General features: G+C 41.5%; 1 protein-coding gene across 1 annotated transcript; it reads right to left on the bottom strand.

Annotated features, from left to right (window-relative positions):
• Positions 1 to 3,590: 3,590 nt before the first annotated feature.
• On the bottom strand, positions 3,591 to 12,824 carry LOC120044129 (interferon-induced protein 44-like). Its single transcript, XM_038988719.1, has 9 exons — positions 12,688 to 12,824; positions 11,972 to 12,016; positions 5,951 to 5,984; positions 5,400 to 5,601; positions 5,080 to 5,232; positions 4,814 to 4,985; positions 4,570 to 4,670; positions 3,830 to 4,010; positions 3,591 to 3,692 (listed from the first exon to the last, which is right to left on the bottom strand). The coding sequence occupies exons 1-9, from the start codon at positions 12,743 to 12,745 to the stop codon at positions 3,685 to 3,687; spliced, it is 954 nt and encodes a 317-aa protein (XP_038844647.1). The 5' UTR covers positions 12,746 to 12,824; the 3' UTR covers positions 3,591 to 3,684.
• Positions 12,825 to 16,183: the final 3,359 nt, after the last annotated feature.

Raw genomic sequence — 16,183 nt, 5'->3', positions numbered from 1 at the left:
TGTCCATTTGGAAGACCCATTTGCGACCAAGCTTTAACTTCCTGACTGATGTCTTGAAATGTTGCTTCAATATATCCACATAATTTTCCTTCCTCATGAGCCATCTATTTTGTGAAGTGTACCAGTCCCTCCTGCAGCAAAGCACCCCCACAACATGATGCTGCCACCCCCGTGCTTCACGGTTGGGATGGTGTTCTTCGGCTTGCAAGCATCCCCCTTTTTCCACCAAACATAACGATGGTCATTATGACCAAACAGTTCTATTTTTGTTTCATCAGACCAGAGGACATTTCTCCAAAAAGTATGATCTTTGTCCCCATGTGCAGTTGCAAACCGTAGTCTGGCTGGGGACAAATATCATACTTTTTGGAGAAATGTAAACAGTCAATAACACAAAAGAAAAGAAAAATAGAAAGATCTATGTACAGTGTGTGCAAATGTAGAAGAGCAGGGAGATAGGCAATAAATAGGCCCTAGAGGTGAAAATAATTACAATTTAGCATTAATACTGGAGTGATAGATGTGCAGATGATGATGTGCCAGTAGAGATACTGGGGTGCAAATGAGCAAGAGGGTAAGTAATAAAATGAGGATGTGCTAGTCGGGTGTGCTATTTACAGATTGGCTGTGTACAGGTGCAGTGATCGGTAAGCTGCTCTGACAGCTGATGCTTAAAGTGAGAGAGGGAGATATAAGACTCCAGCTTCAGAGATTTTTGCAGTTCGTTCCAGTCATTGGCAGCAGAGAACTGAAAGGAAAGGCGGCCAAAGGAAGTGTTGCCTTTGGGGGTGACCAGTGCAATATACATGCTGGAGCGCGTGTTATGGGTGGGTGTTGCTATGGTGACCAGTGAGCTGAGATAAGGCGGGGCTTTACCTAGCAAAGACTTATAGATGACCTGGAGCCAGTGGGTTTGGCGACGGATATGTAGTGAGGGCCAGCCAACGAGAGCATACAGGTCGCAGTGGTGGGTAGTATATGGGGCTTTGGTGATAAAACGGATGGCACTGTGATAGACTACATCCAATTTGTTGAGTAGAGTGTTGGAGGCAATTTTTTAAATGACATCACCGAAGTGGGCTCGAACCAGGGACCCTCTGCACACATCGACAAGGGGAACAACTACTTCAAGGTCTCAGTGACATCACCGATTGAAACGCTATTAGCGCGCACCCGCTAACTACCTAGCCATTTCACATTGTTACACATGCACTTAGTTTTACTAGCGTTTAAAAGCAGATGGAGGCCATGGAAGGAGTGTTGTATGGCGTTGAAGCTCGTTTGGAGGTTTGTTAGCACAGTGTCGAAAGAAGGGCCAGATGTATACAGAATGGTGTCGTCTGCGTAGAGGTGGATCAGAGAATCACCAGCAGCAAGAGCGACATCATTGATATATACAGAAAAAAGAGTTGGCCCGAGAATTGAATGATGTGGCACCCCTATAGAGACTGCCAGAGGTCCGGACAACAGGCCCTCAGATTTGACACACTGAACTCTATCTGAGAAGAAGTTGGTGAACCAGGCAAGGTAGTCATTTGAGAAGCCATTTGAGAAGCCAATTTGATTAATATTATGGTGTTTCTCAGGGTTTCCGTTAGGATGGAATGGAAAATATGGCGCTGTACAACGTGACGGTCGGGAGTAGACTTCAGCACAAGTGGATTGGAGGATTCTAAACTGTTTGCCTTCATTAGACAACTTTGTTCCAATATTTCTGTAAATCAGTGATATTTATTCCCATAGTAATTCGTTATGGATCCATAACTAAATCAACATTGCATTTTGAAAGAGTATTTTTATCATTATTTTTTTAACGAAAGCATAAACGGAGCAAAGCACAGAGAGATCCTTGATGAAAACCTGCTCCAGAACTCTCAGGACCTCAGAATGTGGCGAAGGTTCACCTTCCAACAGGACAACTACACTAAACACACAGCGAAGACAACGCAGGAGGGCCTTTGGGACAAGTCTCTGAATGTCCTTGAGTGGCCCAGCCAGAACCCGGACTTAAACCTGATCGAACATCGCTGGAGAGACCTGAAAATAACTGTGCAGCAACGCTCCCCATCCAACCTGACTGAGCTTGAGAGGATCTGCAGAGAAGAATGGGAGAAACTCCCCAAATACAGGTGTGCCAAGCTTGTAGCGTCATACCCAAGAACGTAACCGCTGTAATCGCTGCCAAAGGTGCTTCAACAAAGTACTGAGTAAAGGTTCTGAATACTTTAGAAAAATGTAATATTTCAGTTTTTAAAAATTATAAATAACCACAAATTTCGAAAAACCTGTTTTTGTTTTGTCATTATGGGGTATTGTTTGTAGATTGATGAGGGGGAAAAAACAATTTAATAAATTGGTCCTGTTTAATCCAGGTTTCAGTCAAATGACCTTCATCAAGATTTATCTTCTAACATTTCTTTCTGTTACTTGATTCCATGTTCATGTGAACAGGAAGCACAGATTAGAGATGTCTGAGGTCTCTAACTGAGAAGTTTGATGTGATCATGTGATTTACTAAAAGAGCATTGTGAGAGGGGGACATCTCTCCAAAACCAAAACCAAACAAAAACAATCGTCTGAGACAATGATTTATATACACTGCCTTGCAAAAGTAATCATACCCCTTGGATTTCTTCACATTTTATTGTGTTACAAAGTGAAAACCTGTTCCCGAACCACCTCCTCCCACTGCTGCTGGCCTTTGCAGATCCTGCCATTATGCTCCGTTGTCGGTAATATGCTACACCAGGGGGTCGGCAACCTTTTCCAATTGGAGTACCTGTTCATCTTACCATTTCTACCTATCTGCGTGCCAGTTATGATTTTAATATGCACATTTTCGTGGAACAGTTTCATTTATTTTATAATAAAGTCGTCATATCTCAATCATTGTCATGTGATTAATAAAAATGAAATTAATAATTAATAATTAATAAATTATTCAAATATTTAAGTAACTTCTATTGCATTTACCAATTATGCAAAATAATTAAAGCCAACAAATAAAAACATTGTATAAAATATTCTGGACCCTCAGAATTTCCGGCACCAGTGAGCTCTGGACAGACACAGCTGTAGGCTATTTGTACAAGGAATAAGACGTAATCAGGGAGGCCTATTTTATGACAAATAATGTGTCCACTCCACAATGAGAACTGTAAAAGACTAATAATAATTAATTGAATACATTAACAGAAATTATGGTCACCAAACAAACATTGTTGATTAGAAATTCTGGGAATTAATGGTAAATGTACTACTGGTGTTGTCACGTCCTGACCATAGTTCTTGTGTGTTTTGCTTGTTTAGTGTTGGTCAGGACGTGAGCTGGGTGGGAATTCTATGTTGTGTGTCTAGTTTGTCTGTTTCTATGTTCAGCCTAATATGGTTCTCAATCAGAGGCAGCTGTCTATCGTTGTCCCTGATTGAGAATCATATATAGGTGGCTTGTTTTGTGTTGGGGATTTGTGGGTAATTGTCTATGTCTAACGTTAGTAGCTTGTGTGTGCACTTTTGTTTGTAGCTTCACGTTCGTGGTTTATTGTATTAGTTTGTATAGTGTTCGTTTCGTCTTCGTATCTAATAAAAGAAGATGTATTCATATCACTCTGCGTTTTGGTCCGATCCATGCTCCTCCTCAGACGAGGAGAACGAACGTGACATCCCCGCGGCCTCCGCAATAGATTAGTCCTCTGAAACAGGCGTCAATCAAGATATGCCATAAAAAATTTGTTTGCAACTGCTGGACTTAACAATTCAACGACCAATTAATCGACCAGTCGACTAAATGGGGTCAGCCCTAATATACTGTACATGCATCCTCAGTTACCTTTTGGGGTTATTTTGAGAGGGATATTTTTGATGAAGTCATCTGCAAAGTCCACCATCTGCCTCAGTGCTCTCAATAGCAGCACATCCATGTCTTCATTCAAGTCAATTTCCTCATGGTAGTTCTTCACAGGCAGGATGCAGTTCACTGGTACTCCCAGTTTGGCACTGCACTGCTCCATCTGCAATGAAAGAATACAGTTGGAATGCAATGGGATGAGCTGTAGCTGTCATGGATCCCCCCGGTACTGCTGCTCATTCTGTTCACCAGTTCCGGAGGTCGACGTCACTGGCCTTCTAGGCTTCACTGAACTGGTTTATTACCACCAACCACAGACTGTCTAATTACGCACACCTGTTTCCTATTTCCCCCTGATTAGTAATTGTATATATGTGCCCTCTGTTCACCATTGTCTTGTTGGTTATTGTTCCCATGTCCGTTGGTTGTGTGAGTAACTATGCGTTGGTTCAGCTTTGTGCTGCGTGTTTTGTGCTGCGTGTATTACGGGTCTCGTCCCATGTCGTTCTACGAGGTTTACCCTCGCTCTTTTGTTTGGGTACATCCCAGTGTTTTGTATACGTGTTTGTTTTGGGTATATTAAAAAAAACTATTATGTATTCCTGCACCTGTCTCCAAATCCTTTATACCAGCGTGACAGTAGCCTATCTATATGTGTGTGTCTATGGCTGATTGTCTTATAATAAAGAATTCTAGTGTAGAAGCACTTTTTTTTTGCTCACCTTCTCCTTTATGTACTTGCTCAGATAGATGTTCTTCACGTCTTTCCTTACTGATGGACAGGCTTCATCCACTCTGGTGAGAATAACCATTTGGGGAATCCCTGCCAGAGCAAACTGATTTAATCCAGCAGTCCTTTTTCTCTCCAGGCAATGCAATGATGTTCATACTCAGACATAGTACACCTATCATACTATTAGTTTGTATAGCCAACAAGTACTACTAAATAACATTTTGCCCTCTTACCCATATCGGCGGCAGCTAGTCTGATGTCCCTCATCTTCTGGATTACACTTTCTCTCAAGAAAGCCATTTTATCAGCTGGCATGACACTGACTAGACAGTGAACTCTGTCTTCTGAACTGGGGATCTTTATGTAGCCAGGATCCTTTTCTGATAATGGTGACATGGGATTAAACTAGCCAAGGATGAGGAATAAAAATGTGTTTTAATCAATACTGACTGAAACAGAGATTCCTTGGTGATATTGTGTTTTACTTTATTCACGTTACCTTGTGGCCCTCTTTTACATGGCCCTTTAGGGCGTTGATGATGTCATCCTTATGCACACCTTTGCCACTGCTTTCCTCCAGACCCATGACATCATTGAAGACGATGGGGTAGTAGATTCCATGTTTCCCTGTTTCAATTTTGTGGGTTTGGTACTGTAAAATAGGATGTGACATTTCTCATGAATTATACACAGAATGCAGATTTGAAAGCATTGCAATTTGAGTTTGCAGTAATAATTCAGAATAGTTCACAGGCATTTGTGGTAATATGTTGTGGTTTCAATAAATGGGTTTCATATAACACTTGGTAAATAACTTACTTTTACGGTGAAGCTTTCACCTGCAATAGCACTGTCAGCTAGTGCGATGCTGGTAATGTGACCCTGAAAGACACTGTTGATGAAGTTGATAAGGCTGGACTTGCCCGCTCCGACTGGTCCATGGAGCAAGACTCGGATACTCTTAATATCAGGGTTTCCAGGAACATAGTCTTTCAATTTCTGCAGTATTACCTCTTTCTGACTGTCATAGGGGAGTAGAGAACACGTTTAGAGGTAGACTCAGCGATATGACATGACACAGCAGGCAGTTTCCTGCTTACAGAAATCAACAGCATGTGCCAAGACTGCCACATAAATTGGTAAGGCATAATTTGTGAAGAGCCAGAAGTGGCTGTTTTGGTTGGTTTGCAATCTGTTGTTTTATTGTTGTTACTGTATGTCTGTAAGCAGGAAGTCGCCCCATTTGTATGATGCTGTCATATCACCGAGTGTACCTTTTAAACAAATAGACGCACTTGGAATGATGCCATTTAGTTAAATGTTAGGTTTAAATGGGAGGTGAACAGTGTACACAGTATTTTCAAACGTACCCCCAGGGTGTGATCCTCCATTCCTTTTCAAAAACTGTTAAACAAACATATGTTGATATAAATGCAATATACTATGATATACTACTATGATCTTGGATCATACACACACAAAACTAATTCTAAATAGTACCAGACAGGGGTTCTTTTGCTTATAACCATTGCAAAACCCTTTTTGAAGGTTATATAAAGAAGCTACATAGCACCAACAAAGGGTTCTGCTATGGTTTTATGCTTATTTATATAACTTTTATGGTGAAAGGTTATTTATAGAACCATTCTCAATCTGCAATGTTCTTTGTAGATCCATTTGATCCATGGTTATACAGGGTTTTTATTCTTTCAGTGTGGGTAGTGTCATGATGTTGGCCTGGGGGTAGGTTTATGACAGTCATAAATACCTCCCCCCCCCCCCCCCCCGTTCCTCTCCCTACTCTACTGATGTGACATTAGAAAGCCCCTTTGGTTAACATAGAGATTCTGGGAACATCAGAAGTTGGGGGGAAATGAACTATATTCTGGTAATCCGACCAACTGAACATATGCGGTGGTACTTAAGGTATATTATGTCAGTTCGGTTGCCCTCTGATACATTCTCATCAATGATAGAATGACATAAACTCTACTGTGGAAAGTCTAAACTTCAGAGGTATCGGATTCACATGGAATTGTTGTTTAATTCAAATGTTTGAATATGAAATTATTTGTGAAGAGATGAAATGTAATTTTAGCTTCCAAATGAGAGATTTGGGTTTTCATATGTTTGGGCCTCTGCTCAACCAGTGGCCCGCCCCTGTGAAGAGACATGGGTTATAAACTTTTCAGACACACCCCTCTCCCTCCACTATATAAGTCATTGACGAAAATATAACTTTCTGTTCCGAGGATATGAGGGTGACGATCCCATGTCAGAATGGTTCAGATAAAACTACAGGACGAAGCCAACATCAGCATGAGCTTTGGTTGCGACTGGTATGAACTTTGAAATCTTATTCACTACAGAAGTGATACCTTCTAGCCGTTGAGTTAGCAACAGTTGCTACAAATGCAGGTTAGGAAGGACAGTCAGAGTATCCCGTCTACTACACAACGACGTTACTACAACGTATCCAGTGACCACCAGAGACATTCTTCAAAGGACCGAGGACTCGGTTTGGCAACACGGTCTTCCATCTACCACCAACCTACTGAAGCGCAGCACAGAGTAAATATTTATTGCATTTTCCTTTTCCAAATGGGCGGTAATTTAGAATGCATAAGATACTGTATTTACGATAGCACAGCTTCGCCTCTGTTCCAGTCTCCCGCTCTTTCACTAAAACCCAGCCCCCTTTCCTTTGTGTAACAAGCTGTCATATCTGTTCCGCCCGCTAGGGACATTTTCCTATGACGGCAATTTGTAATCAAGTTATGATTTAATTGTGTATGTGTGATTCTGTGTGATTAGTTAGGTATTTAGTAAATAAATAATTAAACCCAATTTTGTATTGCTGATTCAACTTGTTAGCCAGGGTTCGTGAAGATAACCAAGAATTTACAACTTTCAGATGAGACTGAAGTAAGATGACGATTAATGTTGACTGCTATTGATGTAAAATATTGCTAAATCTTTAAGAGTTTATTCGGAAGATAACAGCTCTATAAATATTATTTTGTGGTGCCCGACTCTCTAGTTAATTACATTTACATGATTAGTTCAATCAGGTAATATTAATTACGGAGAAAGTATTTTATAGAATGGCGTGTCATAACACTTAATCCAACCTACCAAAGACACGACAGTAGTTAACTTTGTTAAGGGGCACTTTTGCAATAGTAACCTTCGCGGTCGTTTCTTTGTTTCTTGTTTTGTTGGCGACATTTCATCAAATAAAGGAAAATGTACGCTGACCACGCTGCGCTTTGGTCCTGTCATTTCCACGACGACGAATGTGACACTCTTAGTAAAAGTACTTATCGTCATCTCGCAATCTGTGGATTCTAATTGATTAGATAGATTCAAATTGTATGTTAAATATCACAGAATAGTTGAAAGATATATGGTGCATAGAAATCCGAAGAGGGTGGATGGCAGAGATAGGTGGGATGGGATGAGGGAAGCTGAGGGTTGGGATGTGGAATTGGAGACAAGTGTGAGTGGAGTTGCTGGGCTTCACTTCACAGATCTTCATTGTAAAGGGTTTAAACACTGTTTCCCATGCTTGTGCAATGAACCATAAACAATTAATGACCATGAACCTGTGGAACGGTCGTTAAGACACTAACAGCTTACGGACGGTAGGCAATTAAGGTCACAGTTGTGAAAACTTAGGACACTAAAGAGGCCTTTCTACTGACTCTGAAAAACACCAAAAGAAAGATGCCCAGGGTCCCTGCTCATCTGTGTGAACGTGCCTGAGGCATGCTGCAAGGAGGCATGAGGACTGCAGATGTGGAAAGGGCAATAAATTACAATGTCCGTACTGTGAGACGCCAAAGACAGCGCTACAGGGAGACAGGACGGATAGCTGATCGTCCTCGCAGTGGCAGACCACGTGTAACAACACCTGCACAGGATCAGGACATCCGAACATCACACCTGTGGGACAAGTACAGGATGGCAACCACAACTGCCCGACTTACACCAGGAACGCACAATCCCTCCATCAGTGCTCAGACTGTCCGCAATAGGCTGAGAGAGGCTGGACTGAGGGCTTGTAGGCCTGTTGTAAGGCAGGTCCTCACCGGCAACAACGTTGCCTATGGGCACAAACCCACTGTCGCTGGACCAGACAGGACTGGAAAAAAGTGCTCTTCACTGACGAGTCGTGTTTTTTTTCTCACTAGGGGTGATGGTCAGATTCGGGTTTATCGTTGAAGGAATGAGCATTACACCGGGGCCTGTACTCTGGAGCGGGATCGATTTGGAGGTGGGGGGTCCGTCATGGTCTGGGGCTGTGTGTCACAGCATCATCGAACTGAGCTTGTTGTCATTGCAGGCAATCTCAACGCTGTGCGTTACAGGGAAGACATCCTCCTCCCTCATGTGGTACCCTTCCTGCAGGCTCATCCTGACATGACCCTCCAGCATGACAATGCCACCAGCCATACTGCTCGTTCTGTGCGTGATTTCCTGCAAGACAGGAATGTCAGTGTTCTGCCATGGCCAGCGAAGAGCCCGGATCTCAATCCCATTGAGCAAGTCTGGGACCTGTTGGGTTGGAGGGTGGGGGCTAGGGCCATTCCCCCCAGAAATTTCCGGGAACTTGCAGGTGCCTTGGTGGAGTGGGGTAACATCTCACAGCAAGAACTGGCAACTCTGGTACAGTACTTAATGCAGCTGGTGGCCACACCAGATACTGACTGTGACTTTTGATTTTGAACCACCCCCTTTGTTCAGGGACACATTATTCCATTTCTGTTAGTCACATGTCTGTGGAACTTGTTCATTTTATGTCTCAGTTGTTGAATCTTGTTATGTTCATACAAATATTTCCACATGTTAAGTTTGCTGAAAATAAACGCAGTTGACAGTGAGAGGACGTTTACTCTTTTGCTGAGTTTATAATTCAGAGAATCATAGATGACTCCGTCTTTAGTAACAAGTTTCTGCAAATTATTTTTGGAGATTCAGGAAGAATTTGGTGAATTTCTCCATTTGCCATCCAGTTTGCTTTATTTTTGTAATAGATTACATTAGATCTTTCTTGAATAATATCCTCCAGTTCTTTTTGTTTTTTCTCTAACTTATATTGTGTAGTATCGTTTTTATTGCTATCTACCTGTACTATTAGTTAATGTATTTCCCTTGTTAGTCTTGTCTCCTTAGACAGAAACTGCTTTTGTATTATTGATGAAAAGTGAATGACCTCTGAAGGTACATTTAAAGGTATACCAAACAATAATGGATTTGCTGAACCTACAGTACCAGTCAAACGTTTCGACACACCTACTCATTCAAGTTTTTTATTTTTTTTAAACTATTTTCTACATTGTAGAATAATAGTCAAGACATCAAAACTATGAAATAACACATATGGAATCATGTAGTAACCAAAAATGTGTTAAACAAATCCAAATCTATTTTTAAATACAGATTCTTGAAAGTAGCCACCCATTGCCTTGATGACAGCTTTGCACAATTTTGGCATTCTCTCAACCAGCTTCATGAGGTAGTCACCTGGATTGCATTTCAATTAACAGGTGTATCTTGTTCAAAGTTAATTTGGAATTTCTTTCCTTCTTAATGCGTTTGAGACAATCAGTTGTGTTGTGACAAGGTAGGGTGGTGTAGAGAAGATAGTAAAAATAGTACAAATAAAGAAAAACCCTGGAATGAGTAGGTGAACCAAACTTTTGACTGGTATTGTATATTGTACTGGAAAAATTCTGTTATAAATTATTTTGGCTTAGTTAAAAATAAATTGTCCTCCAGTAAACTTTCAGTAAATTTCCAATATCCTTGTCCACGTGAAAATTCTATGAGAGTTATGTGAAGGCCAATTAGATAATGATCCGATCACATTCTGTCTACTATTAAAACTTTTTTAACCTTTGATGCAAGAGAGAAAAAGACACGAAAGTAGTCAAGACGACTAGCTTGATTAAGTCTCCTTCATGTATACCTCACTAGTCTCCAAATATCCACTATTTCTAATGTGTCCATACTATTTGTGATTTCCTTAAGGGCACGGTGATGATAGTTTATAGAGTGATTTCCCTTACGGTTCATTCAGGTACTTAACACTGTGTTATGGTTTCCCACAATAGTGATTTGATCGTTTGTTGCCTGTAAGTTCAATAAATTGGTATAAATATTTTCAAAGAAGTATGGATCATCCTGATTTGGACCATATCGATTAATGAGCCAAACCTTGTTTCATCCACAACTGTTCTCAATTGACACAAGGTTATGCGACTCTTTCACACGACACTGTCACTGGCCATAGTCATATAATATGTAATGGCAAAACACAACAAATTAGGTACACACAACACTCCCAGTTGCACAGAAAGAGCTGTGAGCACACTGTTAGGATTTGTGTTTATTGCACTATAACCCAATGCTATATCACATGTGATATAATATTAGCAACTGTTAGCCTGGGCGTCTGTGTGTGTGTGCTGAAAGTAACATTGTGCTCCAGATAGTGTGCTGAGAAGCTGTGGTTAACCTTGTGCAAGAACAGTATGCTTTCTATGCAGGTGCAAATAGCTCAGACAATGTTACAGAACTGTCTGGCCCCAGTCTCTAGGGTGTGAGAGCGTAATCTACACAGCAACAGCGCCGGACACCAAGGAGCACCAAGAGGCTGGGACTAGCCTGAGCGCCGGCGATAGGCTGAGCAAAGTTTAAACCATGCTCAGCCTCTACTGTGATAGGCCAACAGACGGGTTGGAACTACGTCTGTCACCGTATAAGAACAGCTGTTTACTTACATCCTGCCAGTTCTCTGTTCTATCCTGCGAGGTGATACAGAGAACCCGTATATACGAAAATTGCATTTACCATTTATCGCTTGAGTTTAATAAAAATACTTAAAGTATATTCGGTGACTCTGAATCACATTTTGTCCTGATACCAGATTGAATTGACGCAAATCCCTTATAACACCACACCCCAAAATATTTGAATAAGCTACCTCCCCTACATTTTAATTATCACTAAAAGAGCAAAGAACCCTTTTGTGAACTGCAAAAAAACATTGAAGAGCTCCAAGGGTTCTTTGAGTCATTATGATTCCACATAGAACCATCAACCTTCACATCACACTTTTGTGTGTGCGTATAGCTCGTTCTGATGTGTTATGAAAAAGTTTCTGTGAATTTGATGGTTTATATTTTTTGTACTTCTATAAGTAAATGGTCCTGTGGTGGGCTAATGAAGAGGTTGGCATAAAATCATGTGCCGAGCTGCTATGATGCACCAGACACATAGGACGTGAACTGAGTTCAACCAATACAGGAACAGAGACAGCACACTGTACATTACAGTAGGACGGTACAGAGTGAATGTGCCTTTGTTTCTGATTAACTACAACTTACCTGCAGTAGGCATAGGTGGTGTAGTTGATTTAAACAGCCACATCCCTTTAAAGACAAAGTCCAATGGAATTACTGTACATAAAACAGACTACCCACACACACACACCGATTAGTCTCCTACTTTTACTTACACTTCTGTCTTGTCTGCCACAATTTCTGTAAACAGGTGTGACTCTAACTAACCCTGACTGTATCACAGACTCAGACCTGGGGTCAAATACATACTGTCCAATACTTCAAATATTTCAGGGGCACTTTATTTAGCTACCCTGATGAAGGTCGACCAAGACTGAAACAATAGTTAAAAGATCCATTAATTTGTTGGAATCAAGATAACCTGTGTGCTGGAGTTTGTATTATTTTTATTAGTGCATTTTATGTAGCTGATATTTTTTACCCAGGTCTGCTCAGACTATGTGAGTGTTGTGTGCAAAATGCATCCTAGGATGCAAAATGCATCTTAATCACATTTTTTGATTTTTACTGAAAGTGCTCTACCGTTATCTTAAAATATTACTGCTGATGCACAATTCTGGGACCATATCAACATTGGACAAATTAAGATAACACTAAAAGATCCCTAAATAACCCTTTAAAATAAGAAACACTGTATCAAAATAAGTAACTATATAATGTATGCCTAATTTGTAAACATAACATCAATGATACAATTATTATAATATAAAATAAACAAATTGACAAAAAATGGTCTATACCTGTTATCCAAAGAATAAGATTTCTCAAGTATTCAATGATGTCCCAAATAAGTGTCATGGTTATATTGACACTACTTTTCACACCCCTCTGATAATATTTTAGTTTCGTTTTTTTGTGTCTGCGTCATGCATGTCCATCTTTATTTATACTGTGCGCTTCTGGTAAATCACATGACTTCTTTAAACCAATGAATGAAGGTGCTTGAGGAAAAATGCTCAACTGGAAAAACAGGAAAAAGACCACATCCAGGCTGAGCTAATAAATCACATGACTTCTTCAGACCTCACACTCCTCAGTTAGATGTGTAACTCTGTGTTGTTGTTTGTGTCGCACTGCTTTGCTTTATCTTGGCCAGGTCGCAGTTGTAAATGAGAATTTGTTCTCAACTGGCCTACCAGGTTAAAAAAAGGTGAAATAAAATAAATAAAAATGATGAGTTTATTATTTTAATCAGCTGTGTAGTGCTCCAGTACTGAGTTTGGGAAACCCTGTTCTCAGTGGTGATTTTAGCATGTAAATCGTGGTGGGGCAAACTCCCAAAGAATGTTTTAGATGTGTGCAAGCAAAGCCACTACACAACACAACATTAAACAATACATTAATTGCACTATAACAGTGACAAACAGTGTCCACAAACTGTTAGGGCCTACATAAAGCTGTCCCAACAGCAGAGCTTTCTTTTCAGCACCATGGAGTAAATCCTTACCACAGCTACACCTGGCTATCAGCGGAGTCTTGTCTGGCAACGAAACAGATATTCAACCTCATTTACTGCATTTTTAAGAAATATAGTGGATATGGCTGACTTGCTTAAACTAATGTGGTTTCTACTTAAAATTGCGATGTACAAACTATGGCATAAGGGAATGACGAGCGGATAAGAGGCAATACGTAATTTCAATTAAGACATTAATGAGCAAGCTAAGACTTTTGAAATGTAGAGGACAGAATTCAGAACATGGGCTGTTCTTACAGTATTCTCCCTGAACTATAGGATAAATAAATAAAGGGGGTATATAAGCAGACAATGAAAGCTCTTTTGCCCTGCCGTGTACACTAGCATGTGGTGCCGTGCATTGAAACACCGCTTCCCATTTATTTTCAATGGAAGAAAAGCCTTGGGAAGCGGAGAGCGGGGGACCGTTGGGTGGCATAAACGTGGCGTGGGAGGATGTAAAAAAGTTAAAAATGTCCCAACTTTATGCAAATCCCCTGCGACGACCACTGGGCTATGACCAATCATATCGAGTGGTTCTCATGACTAATTTGACGGTATGCGACCCTGTGCTGGAGATATTCTTCAGCAAAGATGGCTGACAAAAATACTAGGATGGAAGCAAATGTAAGTAATTAAAACGAATCATGCAAAAAAATGTACAGTTGAGAGGAATATGTTAGTTAATGTAGAGACAAAGTTAATTTACGAAAATCACTATTTAGCAAGCTAGCTGACTAGCTAACGTTAACCAGCTAGCTAACATTAGCATCCTAGCCAGCTAGCTAACGTTATTATCCTAGCCACCTAGCTAGAATTCATAACATAACATAAGTTTTGCAGATTTTGTAACATATTGTAAATTTAGCAAATTCATAACATATTGTATGATTTGCAAATTCGTAACATATAATACAAATTGTTATTCCTAACATATCATACAAAATGGGTGATGGACATCCACAAATTAATACATACCATACGAAACGTAACATACATTCTAAATTGAGTGTCTTGGATTTACTGTGTACATTGTAGGGCACTGCCTGCAAACTCCCTCCATCGGCGAGTGTGCAGAGCAGCCCCCAAACAACTTGTCTTGAGGCTACCCCACATACCTTATGGAATACGGGGTCCTCGATTTGCTGTATCAAGATGAAACAGCAAGGAGGACGAGAAGTGAAAGTAGGGAGAGGAGGAAAAGGAGATTCAAGACCATTGGCTCGAGGTACTCTTCCTCCCTCAGCGCACATCAGCACGCAATGACAAATACATGGCCTGCACCCATGGGGGGTGGCAGTGCCAAGAGGGACTGGTTCAATGGGAGGAAAGTATGAACAGCACTGATCTCCCTGGGAAGATGGAGTGCTTCACCGCCTCCATATTCCAAAAGGTATACGTGTCTGTGGCATGTTCAGTACGGGCATTGAACGTAACGTCTCTACTGTTGGCTTACCAGGTCGATTTGTTACAAGAGATGAGCATTCTCTAAGTCAAAGGTACAGCCAACCAGGACCAATGGGACAAGATCTGCGTCATTGCAGATCTCAACTTCCGAGCCTCCAGAGGCTGTGGGTGCACCATGAGTCTTATGGCGCGCGGGGGAGAGAGCGGTGTGGTTCAACTTGTCCAACCTCTCGTACAAAGAATAGGCAGATTTCCTTGATGCTCCTATAGTGCCGAATTAACCATGCAGCAGAAGTACAAACTCTGCAAGAATGAAGGTGAAGCCTTCAACTTCTGCTTGCCCTGTAGACCTGGGTACTGTGGTAACCCGGTCTCCCCTTCCACGAGCCAGGGCTTCAGGGTTTAACGTAACTCAAAACCCACAGAAATGCAGCAGGCAGCTAACCCACAGTTCGGCTCTCCTAACAGAGGCTAACAGTAGGGGAAGCGGTCTTTCGCTGCTACCGCATCAGGGTCCTGCACCCTGAATCCCTTGGGGGAAAGAAGGGCTTCTGAGGAGCATCCAACAGTTCACTCCTTGTCCTTGTCCTAAAACCCTGCTGCTCATATAGAGCAGCTAATCTCTATGCATCCGCTCACAGGGAAGATGGGAGGGGCCTCACCCCCTGTGCCATAACTCTCTCATTGGCGCTTTCACAAGCAAGAGAGGCAGGAAGACAAATTGCCCAGTGTTTTAACACTGTGCTTTGTAATACAAAAGTTTGTTGCATCCAGGCGCCTTGCCTAGGGTACAGAGCAAAAATATGACACTGGTGTGCGAGAGTCATCAGACTTGTGGGCGACTCACCGCAAGAGCAGGGAGCTGGCAGTCCAGCCCTGGGTCTTGTCCACAGTCATAAAGGGGTACAGACTGCAGTTCTCTATGAAGCCACCCATTTTCAACAGAGTTTTGGTTTCAATAGCAAATGGCGACTCAGACTGCATACTAGAGCAGACAATTTCCTCTCTACTAATCAAAGGGGCAGAGTAATATCAGTGGCAGAGAGCCATCTATGTCACATCTGCGCCCACTACGCCCTCTGGTGTTCATCCGGTATTGTCTTAACCTGCAGTTGTGATTGTGTGGTTGGAGACAGGTGTGCTGGAGTCAGAGCAGATCCCTACCAGCTGCAAATCGTCCCATAAATCAAGACCTCTACATATACTCATTCCTGCCACCTCCACATACTCATTCCTGCCACCTCCACTCTGCCAGATCGTAATCTCTGCTCAGTCAGTTATCATTCTAGCCTTTTGTGCTGCTTTGCTCGTTTTCCTGCCTTACACCATTTGTGTCCTCTCCTTGCAGTTACCGCTCTGTCTCTGGCTCCTGT

Source organism: Salvelinus namaycush, chromosome 3 (assembly GCF_016432855.1).
Source record: "Salvelinus namaycush isolate Seneca chromosome 3, SaNama_1.0, whole genome shotgun sequence".
NCBI lineage: Eukaryota > Metazoa > Chordata > Actinopteri > Salmoniformes > Salmonidae > Salvelinus > Salvelinus namaycush.
Note: the sequence above shows the minus strand (reverse complement) of the source record. Positions and strands in the feature narration are given on the sequence as shown.

Coding starts and splice junctions, on each gene's coding strand:
- LOC120044129 (XM_038988719.1), bottom strand. CDS start 12,745: ATGACACTTATTTGGGACATCATTGAATACTTGAGAAATCTTATTCTT. Junction 12,017..12,687: donor TCTTATTCTTTGGATAACAG/GTATAGACCATT, acceptor TTGTCTTTAAAG/GGATGTGGCTGTTTAAATCA. Junction 5,233..5,399: donor GTGAAAGCTTCACCGTAAAA/GTAAGTTATTTA, acceptor CCTATTTTACAG/TACCAAACCCACAAAATTGA.